At 37.4% G+C, this 26570-nt stretch overlaps 2 protein-coding genes across 2 annotated transcripts; one reads left to right on the top strand and one right to left on the bottom strand.

Moving 5' to 3' along the window:
• The first annotated feature begins 75 nt into the window (after positions 1-75).
• On the top strand, positions 76-25135 carry LOC140141084 (ribosome biogenesis protein BRX1 homolog). Its single transcript, XM_072162859.1, has 9 exons — positions 76-290; positions 5458-5569; positions 8416-8459; positions 9594-9664; positions 11509-11558; positions 12374-12498; positions 13148-13249; positions 15317-15445; positions 23958-25135. Exons 1-9 carry the CDS (start codon positions 141-143, stop codon positions 24096-24098), a joined length of 924 nt encoding a protein of 307 aa, XP_072018960.1. The 5' UTR covers positions 76-140; the 3' UTR covers positions 24099-25135.
• On the bottom strand, positions 15951-20441 carry LOC140141083 (mitogen-activated protein kinase kinase kinase 7-like). Its single transcript, XM_072162858.1, has 3 exons — positions 19875-20441; positions 18089-18882; positions 15951-17580 (listed from the first exon to the last, which is right to left on the bottom strand). Exons 2-3 carry the CDS (start codon positions 18870-18872, stop codon positions 16724-16726), a joined length of 1641 nt encoding a protein of 546 aa, XP_072018959.1. The 5' UTR covers positions 18873-18882; positions 19875-20441; the 3' UTR covers positions 15951-16723.
• Positions 25136-26570: the final 1435 nt, after the last annotated feature.

The raw sequence follows: 26570 nt of genomic DNA, 5'->3' as shown, positions 1-26570 counted from the left end.
CAAGTTATGTGACCTTTGCAATTTACTAGAGTATAAACCGGAAGTAAATCTCCACGTGTGTGACCTTGTCGACAAAAATAAAAGTCTTCCATCTGCTTGTTGTATCCAGTGATCAAGAAGAACCTGGAAAACCTGAAATTATGCCGAAGAGAAAAGCACAAAATGGTGGTGGTGATAATGAGGGGAAAAGGAGGCGAAAAAGAACTAGTAGGCCCAATAAGTTCAAGAAAGTTTCCACAGGCAAGGTAGAGAAGAAAAAGAAGCAAAAAGTTGAAGTTGAGAAAAAAGAGGTAAGCTTACTCACTTTGAAGTTTGAGCATGTTGAGTTAGTTCAGACTTCAATACTAGTCATGAATGTTAGTTTAAGTTTAAGCCTTTAACATTTGTAAAAGCTATTATAATTTTTTGCAGAATTCCTTTAACAAATTATGGCAGCATACATGATACTGCTTTATCGTCCAGCGCGTATTAATTATTTTCCACAATCATGACAATTTCCTATCATCATATTATCATGATCATGAGACATGATATTTATATTATTAATTAGACTGCGGAACTCAGTCTTCAATGCATGATAGTCAGTCATTTATCTTTTGGTCGTTACATGACTATCATTTGAAGACTGAGTTCTTATGATACATCTTCTGAGGAGCAGTTTCAGACAATAGCTCGGGATTTATATTGGGGCAGAGGTTATCTTTTGAATTCTTTCATGACCACTCAAGCATAGACTAGTCACGCCTGTCAAGGACACTCGGCATGAATTTAAAGACCATGTCACTCGCCACAAAAGAATGTCAAAGGTCATACGACACCAATTTGGTGCCGCATCTCGAAATATGATGTATCTGTATCTGTAGCAATACTGCTCAACGCTTCAGGTGAAGCCAGACGAACAGGAAATGGTTGTGCACATGCGGAATGCTATTTATTGTAGTTGCTTTAGGTGGTTGGTTGCTTGATTCTTGAATTCTTTTGAGTCTTGTATCGTGGTGATGTGGTAGGGTAGTTTGTTCCAGTCTTGTACTGTCCTTGGCCAGAACGAGTACTTGTAGCAGTCCTTATTTGCTGTTATAATTTGATATGAGTTCTGATGGGAGTGCCTAGAAGGACGTTGGACCGGCAGAAGGAGGTCGTCGACCGGTAGGGGCAGGAGACCCTCTCTAGCCTTGTGGAGGATGGTTAACCTATTGGCTGTTCTACTGATCTTTAAGAGAACACCAATCCAGCTCCTTCAGCATGTTAGTGACACTACTAGTTCTTTTGTGGTCATTCATAACAAAGCGCGCTGCGCGACGCTGCACCATCTCAATTTTGTTACTTAGGTCCTTTTGGTGGGGTCCCACACTGAACTGGCATATTCAATGTGGGGACGTACAAGTGACATGTCTACAGGCATTTTGTTTGATTTGTTTGGTGCAAGAGTATAAGTTCCTTCTAACAAATCCTAATTGTCTGTTTGCAGATGATGTGTTGCGGTTGATGTGATTTGACCATGAAAGATTGTTGGAAATCTCAACTCCTAGGTAGGGATGGCATTTTGTCTCTTCTAAAATGCTGTCTCCTAGTTTGTAATCAAACATTTCAATCAACCGTGCATGGGTGATCCTCATGACGAAACATTTTTGGATGTTGAAATGTAGTTGCCAATCATTCTGCCATTTGACAAGTGTGTTTAAGTCATCCTGGAGTTGAACATGGTCATGATTGTGAACTATTTGCCTATAGATAACACAATCATCGGCAAAGAGCCGGACTTCAGACTGTATGTTTTGTGGCAAGTCATTGATATATATGAGGAATAGCAAAGGTCCTAGCACCGTGCCCTGGGGAACGCCAGATAACACATCTGTCCAAGCTGATGCTTAAGGTCTATGACTGATTATTAACGGTAGGGGTAGGGCAGTCTTGTAATAAGACTAGTAGAGTTGCACCCTATTCGGCAATCACTCCAAAATGTTTTTGTGGTACCGGTAGTCCGGTAGTTGTATTTCAACCGAGCAAATAACAAAATAACCAAATAATTAGATGATTAAAGTAAAGCATGTTATTAGGTACCGTACCGGTAGTAATACTAGTAAGTAGTTCTTTATGAGAAAGTCGTTCGATCGCGGCAAGTCGTCTTTTACCCAGTTTCGTACATAAGTGCAATTTGGACCCACAAAAATCAATTTGGGACCCGCAAATTTCAACTAAATGGGATCTGAATAGGTCCAGCATAAAAAAAGATGACCCGGTTATTTGGGAGCAAACTGTGAACCCTGCTCGGATATCTACTTTTTGCATAATTATAATGCCCTAGTGCCAGTGGTGTTCTAAAATACCACGTAAAAGACTAAGGCCTGAAGTGCTTTAATATAACAGTAAAATTTAACTTTTATATTAAAACCAGGGAGACCAGGTTTTATTCCGAGTTCACCGTTAGTGCTTGCTAACATGCTGCGCGGATGTCAGCTTATGTGTACACACGTCAAGTGCGATGCTGTAGTATTGCATATTATATGATCGGCGAGCGTAGACTAGTACACACATTGTAGGCGCTGGAATCAAATCGCAATTTTCTTCGTTATACCTCATTTGTTTGGCTCAAAATTAAAAGGGGATATTGTGATCAGTGAAAACAAACATTTAAATAGGAATCTATTCTTTTACATGTACCGTATTCATTCCAATAAGCGCCCAGGGCGCTGAACAAAGTCATTTTGGGTGGGTGCTTATTTTTTACCTGGTTTACCTAATATTTTGCGAGGGGCGATTATTAGAGATGAATTCCCCACGTTATAAAAGGGTCCAATGACATTCTAGTAGCTTTTCTGATGTAGAAAATGTATTGCAAGTTTACACCGGATGTGCAGTCCTCCAGCTATTTCACTATATCAACATCTATCTGTCACTTCAACATTAATGGTACCATTTAGCAAATTGAATATACCCTGGGACCTGGGTGGGTGCTTATTGGGGCATGGGCGCTTATTGGAATGAATACGGTACATGCAAATCACACATGGTCATGTTTTTTATGTTGGGCACCATAGTAGGATCAAAATATGACACAGCTACCCCTAACCCAAAAAAAAATTGCAACAGAAGCTTTTTTGGTATTTTCTTGCAATATAAGGTCTAATAAATAACATATCAAAAGTTTACAAAAATTGAACTTGGGCGAGGGGTCCAACTGTGACGTAATCAAAATGGCCGCCAAAAGCTTGAAAAATACCCATTAATCTACTGATTTCATCAATTTTTCACTCGTTTTTGTGGGTTCCACTGGTGACAACCTTGTTCAGAAGTACATTACTGGATGTAGTAATGAATCTTTATATTGTGGTATTCAGATTGATCGACACAATGAAATGTAGCTGCAGAAAGAATGAATCTACCGTATTCATTCCAATAAGCGCTGGGCGCTTATCAAAGTCATTTTGGGTGGGCGCTTATTTTGTACCTGGTTTTTAGTCACCAATCACCGTCTGAAAGTATTTAGTTACTCTCAGTTAGTGCGCCCTCATATGTGTCTTAATTTAATATTATATTGACAAAATGTTTTTGAGGGCGCACTATAAAGATGGCTGCTGCCGCGCCGGCAAAAAATACGAATTTGAGACAGAATTAGCTCAAACTTGGCCTTTTAAAGGCATTTGCAGGTGGTTATTGTGAAATATTTTTAATATCTATACATTTAATTTTGGTGAACATTTTGGATACTTTTGATGCTCAATTTCCCTCATGCACGCATGTAAAATCACTCGACAGGTAAGCTTACTGGAAGTATTTTGACAACATTGGATGGGCGGTTAATAATTTCATATTGTGTTTGTTGCAAAGTCGCTGGGTGGGCGCTTATTGGGGCATGGGCGCTTATTGGAACGAATACGGTACATGTATAGGTCATGCAGTGGATGTGTAAAAGTGAAGTTATGCATCCAATTGATTGGAGATATATTCTTCAGGGTGACAAATTTGTTCCATTCATGATGAAAAGAAGTCCAGCACCAGAATCATTGCTGAAGATGATTCAATGCAATTGTTCTACAGGATGCAACACAATGAAATGTAGCTGCAGAAAGAATGAACTCAATATTGCACTGGAGCATGTGCACACATACTCTAATGTGAGAACATGGATCAGGAACTATTCTCAGATGATGATGATGATGACAACTAATTCCAACATACAAACAATGTGGTCCATGTATACTGCTGTAAACAAAGGCATCGCATCGTGGAATAGCAAGATGAATTTTATTTACTTCAAGAATATAGGCCTACTGTAAGCAACATATTGATTTTTATAACGGTGATTATATAGCTGGCAGCCATTTTGAAATGTTATATGGCTGCCAAATTGGTACATATGCAGGGTTCGGTTTTTGCCGGCAAAAACCTGTTTTTGCCGGCAAAGTGGCAAAAACCTGGCAAAAATTGTTTTTGCCAGTTTTTGCCTGGTTTAAACCGCAAAATGGCAAAACTGGCAAAACCCACATATAGTCACTCAAATATTAAAAAGTGACACAGAAAGCTCATAAAAAGTAACACACAACTTTTGATGAATCATTCAACATATATTTTTTGTCTCATCAAGTCCTTAAAATGAAAAAGTTAAAAAAGTTTTGAATTGTGATACATGCCACATTTCGATTAAACGCACCTGAGCAATGAAAATGCATGCCTTTAAGGGGGTACTACACCCCTCGATAAATTTGTGTCTATTTTTGCATTTTTCTCAAAAACTAAGAACACAGTGGTAACAAAAGTTATGTACATTATAGGGGCAAGAAATCCAATTACTACACTGGAATTTCAGTGACCCAAGACAAGCGGTATGTTATTTATGATCAAAAATAAGGTACCGCTATGATGTACCTCGTTTCTTATCATATATATGGAACCGCTTGTCTTGAGTCACTGAAATTTCAGTGTAGTAATTGGATTCCTTGCCCCAATAATATACATAACTTTTGTTACCAGTGTGTAAATATTTTTTGAGAAAAATGCAAAAATAGTCACAAATTTACCACATGGGTGTAGTACCCCCTTAATATCTTAATATATTGCTTATAATTACAAAATCTGGCCTTGTTACACTCGGGAACTTATTTTTGTAACTCATTAAAAATGAAAAAACTGAACTATAATTCACTTTTTTAGTTTTTGCCATTTTTGCCGGCAAAAACTGTTTTTGCCAAGTGGTTAAAACCGCGGTAAAAACCGCGGTTTTTTCCACCTACGGCAAAAACCTGCGAACCCTGTACATATGCCTACTTTAAGTTTCAAGTTGCAATACGTGCATAATTTAAGTCAATAAGCCAACATACATGTACCAAAATGGCGGCCATTTTGAAATTCACTGTTGCTGCTAATTTGGTTCGTATCTAGTGGTCATTGAACCTGACATATCTAATAAAATGAAATTTATCTGTAAGTAATAATTTTTTCCCTGTTTTTATCCTGTAGGCAAAATGGACCAACAAACAGCGTGTTTTAGTATTCGCTTCAAGAGGGGTGTCATTTCGAGGCAGGCATCTTATGGAGGATATAAGAACGTTAATGCCTCATTCAAAAGCAGGTAAGACTAGGGCATCAGACTTAATTCATTTTAAACACCCCTGCCCCTATTATAAGCAGTCGGCGATATACAGAATACATTTTCTCAAGTAAATTTACTGCACATGTGACCAATGCGTATCGGTGTAAGTGTAACCTTCCCTCACTATTCAGGTCAAGAATTGGAATAGTATTCTTGGCCACAATTTCAACCAAAATGTGTGTATAGTAAATTTTTTGAATATTCAGCAGTCATAATTTCTTCAATATCATTAAAACATCTACCAATGGAAAAAAATGTTTATTAATGAAAACTCGTACCCTAACATTATTAATTTGCAACAAGTAACTTATTTTGCTTCAAATTCTTCCTAATATTCAAATGCAATGGTAGACCACCCACTGCGAAATGGCTATATGCTGGTATTGATGAAGTAGCTTTCTACTACTGAGACAGGTATTGGGGAAGTAGCTATCTACTGCTAATACTGGTATTGAAGTAGCTCTCTGGTATTGATACAGATATTGGGAAAGTAGCTATCTACTGCTGATACTGGTATTGAAGTAGCTCTCTGGTATTGATACAGATATTGGGAAAGTAGCTATCTACTGCAGATACTGGTATTGAAGTAGCTCTCTGGTATTGATACAGATATTGGGAAAGTAGCTATCTACTGCAGATACTGGTATTGAAGTAGCTATCTACTACTGGTACAGATATTGGGAAAGTAGCTATCTACTGCTGATACTGGTATTGAAGTAGCTCTCTGGTATTGATACAGATATTGGGAAAGTAGCTATCTACTGCAGATACTGGTATTGAAGTAGCTATCTACTACTGGTACAGATATTGGGAAAGTAGCTATCTACTGCTGATACTGGTATTGAAGTAGCTTTCTACTACTGATATAGATATTGGGAAAGTAGCTATCTACTGCTGATACTAGTATTGAAGTAGCTCTCTGGTATTGATACAGATATTGGGAAAGTAGCTATCTACTGCAGATACTGGTATTGAAGTAGCTTTCTACTACTGATACAGATATTGGGAAAGTAGCTATCTACTGCTGATACTAGTATTGAAGTAGCTCTTTGCTATTGATACAGATATTGGGAAAGTAGCTATCTACTGCTGATACTGGTATTGAAGTAGCTATCTACTACTGGTACAGATATTGGGAAAGTAGCTATCTACTGCTGATACTGGTATTGAAGTAGCTCTCTGCTACTGATACAGATATTGGGAAAGTAGCTATCTACTGCTGATACTAGTATTGAAGTAGCTCTCTGGTATTGATACAGATATTGGGAAAGTAGCTATCTACTGCTGATACTAGTATTGAAGTAGCTCTCTGGTATTGATACAGATATTGGGAAAGTAGCTATCTACTGCAGATACTGGTATTGAAGTAGCTTTCTACTACTGATACAGATATTGGGAAAGTAGCTATCTACTGCTGATACTAGTATTGAAGTAGCTCTTTGCTATTGATACAGATATTGGGAAAGTAGCTATCTACTGCTGATACTAGTATTGAAGTAGCTCTTTGCTATTGATACAGATATTGGGAAAGTAGCTATCTACTGCTGATACTGGTATTGATATAGTAGCTTTCTACTACTGATACAGATATTGGGAAAGTAGCTATACTATCTACTACTGATACTAGTATTGAAGTAGCTCTCTGCTATTGATACAGATATTGGGAAAGTAGCTATCTACTGCTGATACTAGTATTGAAGTAGCTATCTACTACTGGTACAGATATTCGGAAAGTAGCTATCTACTGCTGATACTGGTATTGAAGTAGCTCTCTGCTATTGATACAGATATTGGGAAAGTAGCTATCTACTGCTGATACTAGTATTGAAGTAGCTCTCTGCTATTGATACAGATATTGGGAAAGTAGCTATCTACTGCTGATACTAGTATTGAAGTAGCTATCTACTACTGGTACAGATATTCGGAAAGTAGCTATCTACTGCTGATACTGGTATTGAAGTAGCTCTCTGCTATTGATACAGATATTGGGAAAGTAGCTATCTACTGCTGATACTAGTATTGAAGTAGCTATCTACTACTGGTACAGATATTCGGAAAGTAGCTATCTACTGCTGATACTGGTATTGAAGTAGCTTTCTACTACTGATACAGATATTGGGAAAGTAGCTATCTACTGCTGATACTGGTATTGGGGAAGTGGCTATAGACAAATCCAATGTGCCAAGTGATGGTCAGAATTCATTCGGCCATTACTGGGTCCCCTCCGCACCAAACTGGCATTGTGACTGCCAAATTGGGTGGATTGAAGCTGCTTAAAATTTATTTTATATTGTATTGTAAACTGTCATCATTCTTTTGTCTATGTGTAACACAGACAATAGAATGCAGTTTAAAATCCCCACCAAGGCTGTATCATTTCACATTTTAGGTAGGATGGAGCCAACGGGACCCAGCTATGGCTGCCATTGAGGTGTAGGAATGCGTGAAATTGGATTAGTCTATATCTTGCTGAACTAAAACTGATGAAATAGCTATCTACCACTGATACTGATATTGATGAAATAGCTATCTACCCCTGATACTGATATATTGATGAAGTAGCTATCTACTGCTGATACTGATATTGATGAAATAGCTATCTACCCCTGATACTGATATATTGATGAAGTAGCTATCTACTACTGATATTGATGAAGTAGCTATCTACTGCTGATACTGGTATTAATGAAGTAGCTATCTACTGCTAATACTGGTAATGATGAAGTAGCTATCTACTGCTAATACTGGTAATGATGAAGTAGCTTTCTTCTGCTGATACTGGTATATTTGTTTCTAATAAGCAATAATATTTTTACTATTTACAGATTCAAAGATGGATAAATCTCAAGGATTTCAAAATATAAATGAGGTAAGAATACCAAAATTTTATAACCCAATGATGTAGAACCAAAGAGTACATACTCCGCCACGTTTGCGTGTCCCTCATGGAGTGCAAATATTGTACCTCCGCCAGATAATTTTGCTATGCACCGGCAAACTTTGATTCAAAGTGTATTGTCGTTTGCATTCTGCATGTAACACATTGTGCCACAAATGTGTGCTGAGTGCACAAACGTTAATAACATTCAACATTCAAGACGCAAAATATTGTTCAATTGTTGGCTCTTGCCGAAACACTGGTACTGCTGATAGTGGTATTGATGAAGTAGCTATCTACTGCTGATACTGGTATTGATGAAGTAGCTATCTACTGCTGAAACGGGTATTGATGAAGTAGCTATCTACTGCTGATACTGGTATTGATGAAGTAGGTATCTACTGCTGATACTGGTATTGATGAAGTAGCTATCTACTGCTGATACGGGTATTGATGAAGTAGCTATATACTGCTGATACTGGTATTGATGAAGTAGCTATCTACTGCTGATACTGGTATTGATGAAGTAGCTATCTACTGCTGATACTGGTATTGATGAAGTAGCTATCTACTGCTGATACTGGTATTGATGAAGTAGCTATCTACTGCTGATACTGGTATTGATGAAGTAGCTATCTACTGCTGATACTGGTATTGATGAAGTAGCTATCTACTGCTGATACTGGTATTGATGGACTCCTGCTGAAAAACACCAGAGGTACACTATTTGCCCTCCATGAGCAACAAACCAATATGGTGGATTTACGATAGTCGGTACTCTTTGGTCATAATCTCTATGATATAACCAGACCACCCCATTGGAAACATTTTTAGGTAAAATATGAAAGAAAAGAATGAACTTAGATGATTACCCTGTTTTACATTGTACCAAGACCCAAAATTTCAGTGACTGGGCTTCTCTCCCCCAGGTTGGTTACATATCCATAAGTTTACTATTACTCCATGAAAGATATAATTCAATTTTTACAAGCCCAAGAATGGATATGATCACACTAACATTGTTCCCATACACCCCCATACTATTGTTGTTGAGGACACTGATTGTAGTAACAAATCTTACGAGCTTGGATTTCAGTTATAATATGGCTTTTATTCTCATTGCAGTTGTGTGAAATGCGGAATTGTAACAAAGTTATTTTCTTTGAAGCAAGAAAGAAGATGGATCTTTACATGTGGTAAGATTTTAGACACAAACATTCAGTCATCTCATCTCGTCATAAGCCAAGTTGAAACAAGCACATAGTAAAGAAAATAATCAAATTGGTAGCTCAGAGAGTAGCCTTTGAATTGTATATATCAGTCAACATTAATAGGTAAATTTTCACGGGAAAATTTTCTGGACACGTGACCAATGCTTATCAATGTGAGTGTAACCTCGAACCTGATCTCTGACCCCCGGCGGTGAACTCGCTATTCAAGTCTTGGTAATTTTGAATTGGAATAGTATTTTTGACCGCAATTTTGATAGAAATTTGTGCATTGCAAATTTATTGAATATTATGTTATCTTAATTTTTTAGCAAAATCATCAAAACGTAATTTTAAAAATATCTATCTACGGAAAAAAATATTTATCTACGGAAAGTATTACCATAACATTATTAACTTGCGTGAAAAGTAACTTATTTTGCCTCAAAGGAGGAATTCTTCCTATTCAAATACATTGGAAGAACAACCGCTGTGCTCGGGGTCACATTCCATAATGCTAATATGTCTGCGCCCATGGGTGTCACGTGTCCAGAAAATTTTCCCGTGAAAATTTACCTATTAATTCTGACTGTATATAGCCTTGTATTGAGAGAAGACGTGGACACTGCAAAGAGGCAATTTAAGGTTGCCCGCAGGCTCGTTTTGGGGAACTGTTTCCATTTATTTTTTTATTTTTTTGATCTGGTTTGATCAATATTCCCCCCGGCCACATTATGTATATTGAAATAAGATTGCCATCCAATCACATACAGCTGTTGGCAACGACTCTAGAAAAATAGTATGCAATTTTTATCATTCATTTAATTTACATGTTTGGTCCAAATATTTTCCCACCAAAACAATCCTGTGTGCATCCTTAAGAAGACTAGATGTTTCCAAAATGTGAATAAACACTTGTTACAAAAGGTTGCTGACACAAGTCCCATGTGAGACAAATTTCCTTTTCCCTTATAAATGTGTAATTAAGGACATTACAAGTAAACATAATTTTCAATCAGGTTCAGCATCACAAATAATAAAAGAGACAAATAGAAAAGGTGATCCCATCTGGGAATCAAACCCAGGACCTCAGATTTACGAGACCTGTGCCTTAACCACTTTGCCCACTGTTGGCAGGGCACCCTTTTTAAAGGGTGCCACTTGGAAATTTGGAAAATCCTTAAAAGGGTGGGGGTTTAAACTTTGTTGGTAAAAAGGGTGGATTGATATAAAGGGTGGGAGTAAAATAAAAAGGGTGGGAGTGCCAGCTTACAATATATTTTCATTGAATGATAAAATCATCCTAGTTTCCAAGAATAAGTACCAAACCACAAGAATAAGTGCCAAACCACTGCCAGCAAACCATATCGCAAGATAAAATTCCATTTGATGCATGTTTACATCTACTAGGAGATATAGGTGCAGAATTTGGCATACCGTACTTGATTTACTTCAAACCAAATTGCCTGTGACTTCATCAATGTATACAAATAGGGGAAAAAGCAAAAAGTGGTGGGGTCAGGAATTTTCAGTATAAAGGGTGCCTCAGTAAAAAGTGGTGGGGGTCAGGAATTTTCAATATAAAGGGTGCCTCAATAAAAAGGGTGGGGGTAAAATAAAAAGGGTGGGGGTCAAACCCCACTGCCAAGTATGTTGCCACCGGAGCTTCATTATTATGCAGGTTGAAATTTGAACCTACAAGTGGTCACTCAATCTTATCTCCTCCCCGCAAATAGCCCATAATATTCCGGTCGATCATGCAATGTTTTTCCATGTTACATTATCAGTCTTCTTGTTTTATTTAGTTTTTTATTGTGTATTTTTTCTGTCAGGATTTCAAACCCGCCTCATGGGCCATCAGCAAAGTTTCTGGTTGAAAATAGTAAGTACAACAATAATTATGTGCATGTTAATGAGCTAATTATGTAAATCCATTTTTTGGTCATTTGTACACCTTTAAATGTACTCAAAATGTACGCTGATGTGCCAAATGTTTTTTGTAATTGTAACTTTGTCCTCATGTGATTGATGAAAGGTAGGAAGTGAGAATTCGTTAATAATTTTGGTTTCTGTGTGCCCTGCTGGTTGGCATGGTTAATGCCTCGGACCTTAGGACCAGAGGAAATCGTAGTGAAGAAGACTGAGTACACTATGAGATCCTAATTTCTGCCACCCCAGAGGTACACTGCTGCCCAGCTACTTTATTGATACTTCAGAGTACCTATGTGGGTAAGTACACACATCGGAATCACATGTACAGTACAGTGAGTACACACACTGGTACTGGATTAGTACTGCACTCTAGAGTAACCATAAAAGTAGCTGGGCAGCAATGTACCTCTGGGGTCGGCAGCAATAGCAACCTGGTAGTGTAGGACGGTCGGATTTTTTTTTTTTTTTTTTTTAAACCTTAAAAAATCCCCTCAAATATTAAATAATGCTTGTTCAATAAGGGGACATTTGTCAATTTTGACTTCTGGATACCTGTTAGACAACAATTAAAGACTAGTCTTACAATAAAATATTAATTTTAAGTGAAAAACATTGAGTTTTTGAACAAATCTGTAAAAATCATCATTCAAAAAAAAAAAATGCGACCCTGAGGACGGTTGAGGGCAACACAACAATATTTTTTTTGGCCTAATGCAGATGCACTTACGACCTTCTCTCATTCAACCATCACATTTATCCTTGCAGTGCACACAATGAGTGAACTGAAGATGACAGGAAACTGTCTGAAGGGGTCACGACCCATAGTGTCATTTGACAAATCGTTTGATGCCGAACCGCATTATCAAGTACTCAAGGAGCTGCTATTACAGGTGAGATGAATGATTATGGAAATAAAGTTGATTGATTGATTGATTGATTGATTGATAGGAAGAGGAGAAAAGAGGAAAGGATATTACATTTTATGCCCCTCTTGGCAAGTAGTATTGATTCATTCCAGGAAAAAAAATCAAAATCAACTGAGGTAGTTAGGCAAAGTGTTTAATCTTGATTGCTTCACCCCACCCAGGTGTTATGGGGAGCTGTAAGATTGTATTGATAATCTCAAAAAGTGTTGAGAGGAGCTGTGCTAGGATTGTGTTGTATTGATGCAAAATGATTTGAATATATCACAGTTGTCAGAAGAATAAATTGTTAAGTCACCAACACTTTATTTGTAGTTATTTCAGAATTCTTTTATACAAAGTCAAAATTTAGGTTGATGTTACATATCTCAGTGACGGTTTCATGCTAAGACTACACACTTTCTCAAATTGACTGATCAATCCCTGCACATCGTTGATGTGTCAGTCAATTTGAGAAGTGGTAAGTCTTAGCACAAAACTGTCATTGAGGTACGTACCATCAACCCAAATTTTGGATTTGTATAAAAGAATTCTTATTTTACTGATAATCTTTATGAACTATTTGCAGAACGTTATTTGGAGTATCTTTAATTGATTGTATTTTGTTGAATTTCAGATGTTTTCCGTACCATACCTGCATCCAAAGAGTCAGCCATTCTCAGATAAGGTCTACACATTCTCTGTCCTTGACAACAGGATATGGTTTAGAAATTATCAGGTAACTTTACCCCATGAGAAATACCTGCTGATTGGTCAAAAAGAAGTTTTCATTATCAATTGGAACAATCAGCAACATTGTTAGAATAATTTCACCACATCGTGATGATTCTCTGCATACACTGTGTGATGATTTCCTGTGTGTGCGTACAGCTGTTGAAAGCTGTGTTCTTTCAAATGAAATTTCTAGTGGGACGTATGGGGTCTCCTTTTGAACCCCTGGAACTCATGATCACTTGGTTACCCTGGAACTTATAAAAGTACCCTCCCCCTGGACAAACAGTAATATTAAGAAACTAAACTATCAGTTTAACAATTCTTGCACTATAGCTCAATAGGTTGTTCTTGAGATACACATACATACATAGTTCTCATAAAGCGCATAAAAATTAACAACAAATGCAATGCACTGAAGCAGAGCATATCCAAACCATTGCAACATGAAATAATGAATCATACAAATAATCTGACTGGCCACCTTGGTCTGGGGCGGACATTTTAAAAATGAATTTAGAAGAGCAGCAACGACATCACTTGCATTACATTCCAGATGTTAAATCTACATCATATGCAAAATTGGAGGAAATTGCAGACGAGTCCGCTTTTTATTTTAGGGCCATTTGTCTATACTGGTCTTTACATATAGTCCTATGGAGAGAGTGCCCGTTGAGGGCGCTATAACCCCCATTTTAGGAACAAAAATGTGATTTTTAAAAAACGGACTCGTGCGAATTTTGTAAAATTTTCAGAGTATGTAGTATGAACATGTAGAAATATAATCAAGTAGTTGTCCTACCTGCTCTCCTCCGAAAAAATAAAAAGTCCTATACCTCAATGATAATGAAACCTAGGTGTGGCAGCCATCTTTTACCTTTTTTGTGTCTTAAACTAGTTATTATTGTGATGGGATGGGCTATTCCAGATGAATTCCATACACCCCCTATGGAAGACATGACCTTAATCTTCATCACAGGGAGTGTGAATTTTAAATAAGGTTACCTGAATGGGTGACTCCATTTGAAATCTACACCTCCTGAGTAGAATATTAAGGTCATGTCTTCCATAGGGGGTGTGTGGATTTCAACTGGAATAACCAAATTTGCCTGTCAACTTAAGGGGTGCGGTATGAACGTTTGGACAGTATTTATTGTGGGACATTAGAGCACATCAGACATATCGAATTGCATTCTGAATACTGAAGAATGGCCTTCTGATATCAAATAATTTTGATTTTTGAAATTGCAATAATACACATTTTATGGCAAATCATTAAAATTGATATTTTTGATATTTAACAGTACTCAAGTAAAATTTATAAATCTGATGATTTCTACCTAAGGTGCATGTAGGTGGGATGAAAAGCTGACGATCAATTGAAAATTTTGACCTTTCGTATTGAAGATATGGATTTTTTTTCCCAAAACACAAAAAAAAAAAATTGGTCTTTTGGGAAAAAATCCATATCTTCAATATGAAAGGTCAAAATTTTCAATTGATCGTCGGCTTTTCCTCCCAGCTACATACACTTTAAGACTATATCATTAAATTTATAAAATTTACTTCGAGGACTGTTATATCTCCAAAATGTGAAAAATATCAAATTTTAATAATTTGTCATAAAATGAAAATTATTTGATATCAGAAAGACATTCTTCATATTCAGAATGCAATTCGATATGTCTGATGTGCTCTCATGTCCCACAAAAAATGCTGTCGAAACGCTCAAAACGCTCATTTCAGTTCCCTTAATTACCCTGTCAATTGATAAAATATACATTTAAAAATACAAACTACTCCAAATTTGAATGAACATTTTTTTGGTAAAATATTAAAAGAAATGCATGAGAAACAAGAGGTTTTGATCAAATAAGCTTTATTTTTTTCTGATTTTCAATTTTTAATTTTCTGATCTGGTCATGGCAAATGTTTTGTGTAAATGCTACCTTACATGTATATTGTATTTTCTTGAAGGTGCAGAAGCCTCTTTTAATGCCTTTAATACATTTTTATAATCTTAATTATTCCAATCCATACATTCAAACTAAATCTAATGTCTTAATTGAAACAGATTATAGAAGAAGATGCTTCCTTAGCTGAGATAGGTCCCAGATTTGCCCTCAACCTCATTAAGATATTTGGAGGAAGTTTTGGTGGACCAGTACTGTATGAGAATCCACATTATGTGTCACCTAATATGGTAAGTCTCTTTGCTCTCAAGAAGGAGAATCGGGACTCAATCCAACATCTTGAAATTGGGGGTATTCAGTTTCCCTCGAAATGCACTTGAGGCATTCGTAGTCATGCAAGCGCGACATGGATGATGGGCGCATTTGATAGACGCACTTGATGCGACCTGCACACGAGTACCAAGACGCTTCAGATGAGAAGCAGAATTGTTTTCGTTCATCTCCGCGCACCATCGGCAAGGATCCGAATACCCCCAATTTTCTCCCCATAACTCAAGGCGCAATTGCATATGGCGGTATAGGGAGTCCCGGTTCTCCTTCTCTAATTCTGTGTCTCATCCTCATTAAGATATTTGGTGGAAGTTTTGGTGGTCCAGTACTATATGAGAATCCACATTATGCATTCCGAAATATGGTAAGTCTTATTGTTCTCAACCTTGTTAAGATATTTGGAGGAAGTTTTGGTGGTCCAGTATTATATGTGAATCCACATGTGTCGCCTAATATGATAAGTCTCTTTCCTCTCAACCTCATTAAGATATTTGAAGGAAGTTTTGGTGGTCCATTACTGTATGAGAATCCGCATTGCCATATTTCCTCAATTAAACACCCCAGAGAGTGTTGCATTTAGGCGTTTATTAGAGGTCATTTTTAGAACGATAATTCCTGTTAAAATCATTAGATAAGCTTAAAATTCAGGCTGAAATGATGAACTTAAGATCAATGACTTCCGGTTCACTTCCGAGTTTACGATCAGACTTTCGCCAACTACCAACGCCATTAGCGATCATGTGTGCACCTTGGTAAGCTTACTACACAAGATAGCATGAAAATGTCAGCAGTTTTTAAACATCTTGGTTGCAAAAAATGGTGGGGGCGTTTAATAGAAGGGGCGATCTAATCGAGGAAATACGGTATGTGTCACGTAATATGCCGGTATGTCTCTTTTACTATCAACATCAGTTGTGGTTAGTATACAGGCTGTATCAAAATGATTGGTACACATCAATTTTGTCCACATACAAAACTGACAAGATATCTAATGGATATTTGCACCATCATGATCATGAGATACTGTAAAAGGGAAACTTTTGTGGGGTTTAATTTTTGCGAATTTCGTGATTGGAGCTCCAATCACGAAAATAACACCTCGCGAATATATACAAATATGTATTACAAGTATAGGGCAGGACTTAGCAATAACATTCGCGAAAATGCCTCTTTTTCTCCTAATCGCCAAAAATAACTGCTCGCGAATATATCCCCTTTTACAGTATTTGTTGCTGAAACTACAGGGTGTATTTTAGTATTGATTTCTCGTTAGCGACCAGCAGTGATCCATCAGGCGTCATGGACAAATCGCAGGGATGGAACAGTCCTCTGGCAATGCACTGTAGGAATTCACCCGTGGGGCTGTACTTGTGAATGTGACCTGTGTCAAATACAACTACACCTTGTACATCTATCAACATTGCGACGTAAATGTTATCGTTGTCATCGCACACTATCCCACATGGGCGTACATGTCGACCTGAAACGTCCTCATCTATCTTGGGTGTGAAGCTGAACACCTCATTGTCTGAGTAATCGATTGCTACCACTGTACTGTAGCGCGCTGTGTTATACACTGGATTGGAATGAATCAGGATTTGATTCTTACTATTGACAATCATGCTTGCATTCTTGCCAATTTTTGAGCAGTTGATCTTATTGACCATCTTACCATCTTGACATGTATGGATTGTGATGGTATTCATCTCCCTATCACCCACCAACAACCGACCTTCTCTATCTATGGCAAGACACTTGGTCTTAAAAGACGTGTTGGAATCACCATCAGGTGTGAAGCAGTGGAGGTATTTCCCTTCTACGGTAAACACATGGACATATCTACATGAATAACTTACAACAAAGATGTATCCTAGCGGCGATACACTTATGTTATAAACACAGTTAATGTTCCTGTCAGCGTCGGTTTCAGTTGATATCAGCGGCATTTTGCATTTCCCATCGCCGTCTATGAGATAGAGTTTTTCCCAAGAAGCCATGACCATATCTCCATTTGGACAGCAGGCAGTGTGACAGCACCCAAGTTGTTTCCCTTGATGTTCTGGATGGTATTCTCTCTTGCGACAAGCACCCAATGCTAGGGAAAGAGAAAGTGAAATATATAAGATTTATTGTTTACCGGCACTAATAGCATATTTGGTGTGCACAGAGTGACAACATTATATACTAGAAATTCCTGTTTTCTCATGTTATCAATTAATCCTTCATTCCATCGCCATGGACTGTTGCAGGTTCAAGAAATTTGGTGGGGACGACCACTGTAGCAACGGGGTCAAATTGCCATAGATCGTTGCAGGTTCATGAAAGTTGGTGAGAACGACCACCATTCACCCTTGCACGGTCGTCTCAAAATGAGGTTCTACCCACAAAGTGCATGTTGTGTTTACGTTCACCTGTCAAACGCGCACTTTAATTACTGCGTATGCTTTGCAAAAGCCTTCTGGCACATTGCTAGAAAAGCGTGAGCGTGTTTATTGCCAGGGTTCAATCGTTTTTAATTATAAATCCACTCCTTGTTAAATAAAATCACAAGTATTATAATATCTTTCTTGAAAATATCGTAATAAAGTAATTACTCTACATACCCATTGCAATGGATGTAATTGTAGGCCTTAGTTTAGGATCAACATTCCGGCACTGCTGCATGATATCTGACAGATCTTTGGGACAGCCTTCAGGTATTGATGGCTTGGCTCCATTGCCAACTTCAAAGACTACCCTGTGCCATTCCAATCGCTGAAATGGTGGTTTCCTTGTGCAGATAGCTAGTAGTAGCATCCCATAAGCCCATATATCAGCTGGTTTTGAGTAGATAGCCCTTCCATGCTTATTGCCCACATGAATTTCTGGTGCCATGTAGCGGTAGGTTCCTTTCCGGCTGGATGTTGTCTGCGACTTTTCTATCTCACGTGCAAGACCAAAATCGCACAACTTCAAGAGGTTGTCTTGAAAGAGAAGGCAGTTTTGGGGCTTAATGTCCCTGTGCAGGAAGTCATGTCCGTGGAGATATTTGATTGCAAGTGCCGATTCTTTTGCCCACTTTTTTTGCAGCTCATATGGAAGAGGCTTCGTTGGATCTTTTAGGTAATCATGCAATGAACCATTAGGTGCATATTCCATTACAATGAGTTTAGCACCTAGGTTTTCACAAATCCCAAGTAACTTCACTATGTTTGGATGATAAAGTTTGCTCATTACTTCAACCTCTTTGCTTGCAAACTCATGAACTACTGTTTTGCCGGCAGCTTCTGTGTATCCTTTGTAGGGCTTTTTAAATTTGACACGTCGGACAGATCCAAATCCACCTTCTCCAATGCATTCTTTTAAGTCAATATTGCCCGTATCTAGTTTAGTAACTGAAGCACCCATCTTGATGCATCTGGATTTAAAAGTAAAATGTTAAACAGTATTAAGAATTTGCTTTATAAGACCCTCCTTGGAAATTGGACCAAGAGATGCAAACACCAGGGCCGTTCCGACCATTAGGCTAGGTAAGGCGGTCGCCTAGGGTGGCAAATGCAGAGGGGCGAGAAAAAAAAAAAATGGGAATGGAGAAAGAAAAGGGAAGAAAAAATGAGGGCGGATAAAAAGAAGAAAAAATGGGCAGTACAAATAGGTCAAAACTGATGAGTTTTCAAGGGGGTAACCCCCCTTATCACTTTTTGGTATCCTTTGGTGGGATGGTAGGGAGAGGCTTTGCCTAGGGTGGCAAAATCCCTAGGAACGGCCCTGGCTATTACGTTATGTATCTTGTCTGGCATTCAAAATTATTAGCTGAAAAGAAACAAACTGTCAAGCATGCTTAACAAAGAAAAAGTTGCTGAGGATCACATGCCGTAAAAATTTGATAATAAGCATATGTGCCTATTAACGAGTTGTTCAAACAAGAAAAAAAATTAGGGTAGTTTGTTAAACTTTTTCATTTTTTTTTTAAACTACCCTCAAAATTTGTTCTTGTCCGATCAACTCGTTAATAGGCACATACACAGATATTTGTAAATTAAAAGAAAAAAAAAATTAAAAGTTTTAACAAACTATCCTTAAAATTTGTTTGTGTCCAAGCAACTCGTATGCTTATTATCAATTTTTTGCGGTGTAGCAAGTACTGTACAATATAGCTCACTTTCACCAGGTAATCGGTTGCCTAGGTAATTGAAAATTATCTTTCCTTAGGATTTGAAAACACAGTAAGATATTTGATTTTACTATTTTAAAGGTATACCAGTATAAGTCCAAGTTCAATGACCTGTGACCTGTGTAATATATTTCAAAAATAAAAGAAAGATTTACATGTAGGGGGAAAATGCTTTTTGAAATGTAGTTATTCAATCACCATTATTATGTTGGATTATTTCACATGCACACACTTACCTCGAATGGATACGTTGAAGTTGAACCCAAAAGTTGTATGTACTTTCTACTTCCTTATCGTAAACTTAACCAATCTGGTCCATTGCTGGGGTATGTACGGTACATATTGAAGTTTGAAGACAAGTTTTGCCTAAACAAATCTGATTGTTACAAAACAATGTTCTGTTGACAAAATATTCCCCAAATCCAAAACTTACAGTATTTTGGTTTCGATCTAGGTGTGATATTTTGCAATTGAGCTATACAATATACATGAATCTAGACTTCAGTGTTGTAGATCTCCTTGTTGGGTGACAAACCCATGACCTTGGCATCTCAATTCTAGCCCAATTGTGTGGATTAGGTGCATACATGTATATGGCAACCCTGTCACCCAAATTCAGTAATTCCAGGCATCAGAAACTCATCCCCAAGTGGCATTGTGACAGGTTATCTGTGGGTTGGTTGAATTTTGTGTTCATCTTAAGAAGGTGTCTTTGATATTGAGGCTATACATAGACCTGTCTGTTTGTGACCAAATCATAGTTAACATAAACAATAATTGCTCAATCAGCCGTGATAATCTGACTTTGAATTTGGAATTTCCCAGTTTATTATTTTCACTGCAATAGTAATCTTCGCATCTTTAGTTCAGATCTTTTGGACAAAATAAAATAGTATACATGGAAAAGGTGTATTATTTTAAAGTTTCAGATAATTTAAACTCTCTTTCTTTTATTGCTTTCCTTTTAGTAAAGTTATAATATCAGATTAATAATCAATGAAATTTTAAAATTCCAAAAATAAACTGGTTGCTATTTTTAAAATTCTGAAAATAAACTGGTTCCTATTATTTCAATATTTTAACTTGCCAACTCATCACGTTTATTCAAATCGGGAATTCCCCTTTTGTTTAGATTCAGTTTATTGTGTAGGTATTAAAGGGATACCAATTGTGTTCCCAATTATTATTTCTCATGATTCACTTGGTAATATTGTGCATATATTTGGAATGAAGATTATGGTCATGTCTTCCATACAGGGTGTGTGGATTCAAATGGATATATTAATGTGAACATAATTTTTATGTCTTCCCAGGGCCGGATTTACCTTTTTGGGGGCCCTGGGCCAGGCCAAAATTGGGAGGCCCCCAAACGCACCGTCAGGAAGGCATGTGCACTCAAGTAGCCAAGTTTTTAGACTTTACTAGGAAATTTGCGCGCGAAGCGTGCGCAAAAATTCAATTTTAAATTATTTTAGCCCAAATTGAAGCTGAATTTTGCTATAGGCCTATAACAGGCAGTGCGCGCGAAGCGCGCAAAATTTTGCAATTTTTGTACCCTGATTTGGCCCAACACATGTGTTTTTCGGCTAAAATGGAAGATGGACACTGCACAGGGCAATTTGGGGGCCCCCAAAATTTGGGGATGGTAAATCCGGCCCTGTGTCTTCCGAAAGAAAAAGCTTATGGCATCATGAGTTGTACGTCCATCAGTGTGTGTTTTGCCTGTCAACAATTATGTATGGCTTTTGGTTAAAATTTGGTCTTGTATGAAGAGTTTAAATCCTATTGCAACCAAATTTGGGCAATAGCTGCATTATGACTTCATGTATTGGTGATATCCAAGGTCACATTCTGAGGTCACAGATCATTAGAGGTCAACTTGTAAATCTATAGGCTGAAAATTAAAAATCTGGACTTGCATGAACAGTTCAAATCCAATTTTTGGCCATAGCTACACTATAGGAACTTTTATGTGACAGTTCAAGGTCACACACTAAGGTCAAAGGTCATTTGAGGCCAACTTGTGAAATAGGCTGAAAATGAAAAAAAAAGTGTCTCATATCTTCGGACAACTTAACTGGACTGTCGTCTCTATATCACGGCTGTTTGATGTAAGAGCTTGGTTCCAAAAGGCGCTAAATCCACTTTTGGAAAAAATTGAGTTATTGGTACCAATGTATAGTGTTACGGCATTAGTTTCACGGAATCAAACTATTTTTTCCAAAAGGAGCTTAATCCCATTACAGGGTGGGCCAGAATTTTGACTTTTTTTTTTTCCAAAAGGCGCTAACTCCATTTCAGTTTTTTTCCAAAAGGCGCTAAATCCATTCGACCAATCACCGTGCTCAGTAGGAAATTAAAGACTAAAATTGCATAGGACTATTCTCCTGTTGACAAGGCAACTATTGATCAAAATTTAATCACAAAAGTTTAGAATTTCAACATGTACATACACTAGTACACCGCCAGCAAGCACAGACAACATTTTGCGTGTAAAATTGCATGATTTGACCGAATTTTCGTTGAAAATTTTTTTTGAAAAAAATTTGCACAATTTTTTCACATTTTCAAGCTTTTGGTGAATAAATATCATTACATTGTTGAAATAAAGTGCAGTTTGCTTTATAAAAAAATATTTGTGTGTATTTCGTTTAATATAGCAAATTATTTTGAATATCATTGAATATTTTGTTTCCAAAAGGCGCTAAATCCACGGTTATTGGATATTTTGTTTCCAAAAGGCGCTAAATCCACTTCAAGCTGTTTAATAAAAGAATACTTACAATTAAATATTATAATCAGGATCTCAAAAATTGGTGTTTTTGTAGTTACTGACATGAGAACTAACATTTAAAACCAAAAAATAAATGAATAAATACCAATAAGGCTTTTAATTTAAAAAACGATGATTTTCTCCCATTTCACTAATATGGATTTAGCGCCTTTTGGAAACAAGCTCTTCGTATATAGAATTGGCTTCATTATTAACTAAATGCAAACTATAGATGGCGCTATTTACCCTAAATCATATTTCTTTATTTGCAAGGGTTAGGTGATTAATACCGCCATTAAAATAGCTGGAATAGGTGGAACAAGCAACAAGGACATTTTATAAACATATTTTTATCAAACAACAAAAGGAATTATTTGTATTAAAAGCTTAAAAGGGTAATTTCCAGTAACTAAATAGCACCACCAATTTGCGCATTAATACATACATTTTATATCCAAAAAAGCTTCAAAAATACTATAAAAATGAATAATTTTGTAAAAGAGGGGAAATTAAAGTTGAGAACGACTCAAAAGCATCTGTATACATTAGCATGATATCACTTTTAGGTGTTTAAGCCTAAAAGTTGGTTATACATGATGTTTTGTTTGAAAAACTAATAAATGATCCCATCAAACAACCGTGATATGTGATGTTTTTTGACAATCCTGTCGCTGAAATTGGATTTGAAATGCCCAGGATTTATAGTTTTGTGACCTTTTATAACATTTATCTATAAATAAGGTAGCAGTGGCAGTCTAATATATAATCAAACTGATGGGTACCTATATCATCATTTTGATACAGCCTGTATCCTTATTCACAGTGAAATTATGTTGAATCTCATCATGTTATAATTATAAAGGCTTTTTGAAGTATGGCAGGCAGAAAAGGAGGGGACATACTTTGATTTGGGTAAACTTCTGTATGCTTTATAAGCTGATAAAAGGTATTATTTTAGCCGCTGTTGTGCATCTATCGTCTCATATAATACGGACGACATCATTATTTTTGACGTAAAACAACATGGCGAAACCTCATTGTTTTACTTAACATAATGATGTCACCCGTGTTATATTTATAGGTTAATGAACGTGTGTTACTTGTGGGGAGAGAAATTAGACAAAATAATGCATGTGCGCTGATGTTGATGCATCTAAAGCAACAAGTAATACATGTTTATTAACCTATTTCATACACGAGAAGAAAAAAACATGCTTTTTGCTGTTTTTATAACAAATGTTCAGTAAATATGTTGGAAAATAGAACCAAATATAAATGCATCAACCTGCCTGGCAAATGAATCAATCCTATGTGACGCGAACTCATGTGAAACACTGTGCATAGTACACAAAGTGCACATTATACACAATCAATGCACACCGCTTACTTTTCTAACAGCTTTTCTGATTGGCTGCTTTGATAAAGGAGTGTATGAAGAGACAATAGATGCTTAACAGGAGCTAAAAATAATACCTTTATTCTCTAAATATAAACTTGATAATTATATCTCTTTCCTTTCCCATTTCTTTTTGTTTCTCAACATTAGCAACGACGTGAGCTGAAGAAGATGATGTCCAGTAAATACCAAGATAAAGTGGCAGCCAAGATGGGCAGGGAGGAGAGAAGACCAGATGTCACATTCAATGCACAGACTCTTGAAGAAGTCTTTGAAACGGACCAATCATGATATGCTATTATATGTTGTTGTGATTTGTGCATAATGGGCTATTCCAGTTGAAACCCATACACCCCCTATGGAAGATATGAGGGGTGTAGATTTCAAATGGAGTCACCCATTCAGGTAACCCCATTTGAAATTCACACTCCCTTTGTGGAAGATTAAGGTCATGTCTTTTGCAGGGGATGCATGGATATAATGTGGAAAAGCCAGTTATGCATTGTCACCTACTGTGTGACACCTGGAGTTTGGTAGTGACATAGTTGCCTCTTTCGCTGGTTGCAATTTTGAATCGCCTGTGTTAACCATACAAGGGTGGTTTGTCCGCACACATGCAGCAAAATGATGTAAAAGCACTACCAAACTTGAAGTGACAGGAAGTACAGACAAAGTGAGTCCCAGGATAAGCAGAGACAACAGAAGACCAGGAGTCTTTTATTAATGAGTGTGGGCTTTATTTTTCTCAATATTTGAGCACAAACACTACTAGATCAGGCACTGCTCCGACTAGCCTTAATGCTGCATCAGATTCTTATTTGAAATCGACCAGTGATATCACATCGAATCCATCAAGTCTTGAAGTGTTTGAAATAGCAGTCATAACAATGTGATTTAAAATAAAAGTCTTGTTTCTGAAGGGTTTTTTAAAAAAAGGTATTGTCTAAAGGGAGTGGTTTCTGGGATCTTAGTTAAACTCCCATGCTTGTGCTTAGATAACCCTCAATGGGACGAAAATTATTTAAAAGAACAACATTTTCTGGTGATAAAGAAATTAAAATCACTAAAAGATTTACTACCCCTTCAGGTCTGGTAGAAAGGAATTTGATACCTTTTCTGTGATTTTCAGAGCAATTTAGATGCCCATATTATAGGAAATTCTTAGATATTTACAGCCAATTTGATACCCTGTCCAGCAGTGCCTTGACCATGGTTAGTCCAGCACAAGCATAAGAAACCAACACAATTCCTGTATGTGGATTTTTAGAATGATCATGAAACCAATTAAAATTTTGAAAATGAATGCAAAGTCCGCTTCGTTTATGTGATATTAGTTTTGTGTCTTTTATTTATTCTTTCTTTACAATTATTTCCCCTAATACATATAGATACCAAAGACCAGTGTTAGATATAAGGCAGGTCCTCAGGCTAAAAGCTCATCACTGGAGGCCTGTTGATATGTTAATGTCTTAAGTTTATTATTGAAGTTCATTTCTCCTAAGATATAACACAGACAAGACTGTTAGATATAAGACAGATCTTCAGACCAACAGCCCATCACTGCAGGCAACTGATATGTTGACGTCTAATGTTGATTAAGTTTATTTCCCCTAAGAAATACCAAAGACCAATGCTGGAAATAAGGCAGGTCCTCAGGCCAAAAGCCCATCACTGCAGGCAACTGATATGTTAACGTCTAATGTTTATTATTTAAGTTTATTTCCTCGTAACAAATACCAGTGCTAGATATAGGGCAGGCCCTCAGGCCAAAAGCCCAGCACTGCAGGCAACTGATATGTTAACGTCTAATGTTTATTATTTAAGTTTATTTCCCCCCAACAAATACCAGTGTTAGATATAGGGCAGGTCCTCGGACCAAAAGCCCAGCACTGCAGGCAACTGATATGTTAACATCTAATGTTTATTATTTAAGTTTATTTCCCCCTAACAAATACCAGTGCCAGATATAGACGAATCTGACGAGCCAAGTGATAGTCAGGATTAAGTCGGCCATAGCTGGGGGCCATCCGCGCCAAACTAGCTTACTCTGTTTGGATTGCGATCCAAGACACCCAATATCGCGAGCGCATCGGAGCGCATAGCACTTGCACCTCGTCACGGGAGCGGTAAACTATGGCCGCCAGTGAGGTGTAGGAATGTGGCTCGTCAGATTCGTCTATAGGTCAGGTCCTCCTCAGACCAAAAACCCATCACTGGAGGCCCACTGATATGTTAATGTCTTATGTTTTATTATTTAAGTTTATTTCCCCTAAGAGATGCCAAAGGCCCGTGTTAGATGTAAGGCACGCAGTGGCGTAACTAGACATTTTCATTTGGGGGGGGCAAGCGGGGGCAAACATAATAAATGAGGGGGCAGGAATCCAGCACCTTTTGGCGACAAAAGAAGTGTATGGTACAAATCTTGTGAAAAGTTTTGGCATATTGAAGCTAAACTGGTGACATATGGTAAAAAAGTGGAATAAATGTGCGCGAAGCGCGCACAAATTTGTGTTTTTTAAGGTTAAAATGACCAGATATGAGGTTAATTAATAACTCTCAGAAGTAGGCCTACTTTAACTTTTTCATTTGGTGGGGGGCAAACAGGGGGCAAGGGTTCAAATTGGGGGGGCTCCAGCCCCCCCGCTGGTTACGCCACTGAAGGCACGTCCTCGGACCAAAAGCCCATCACTGCAGGCCCGCTGATATGTAAACATCTGAATTTTATTATTTAAGTTTATTTCCCCTTAGAGATACCAAAAACCA

Source organism: Amphiura filiformis, chromosome 19, assembly GCF_039555335.1.
Source record: "Amphiura filiformis chromosome 19, Afil_fr2py, whole genome shotgun sequence".
Lineage (NCBI taxonomy): Eukaryota > Metazoa > Echinodermata > Ophiuroidea > Amphilepidida > Amphiuridae > Amphiura > Amphiura filiformis.
This window is presented reverse-complemented; position numbering and strand designations above follow the sequence as displayed.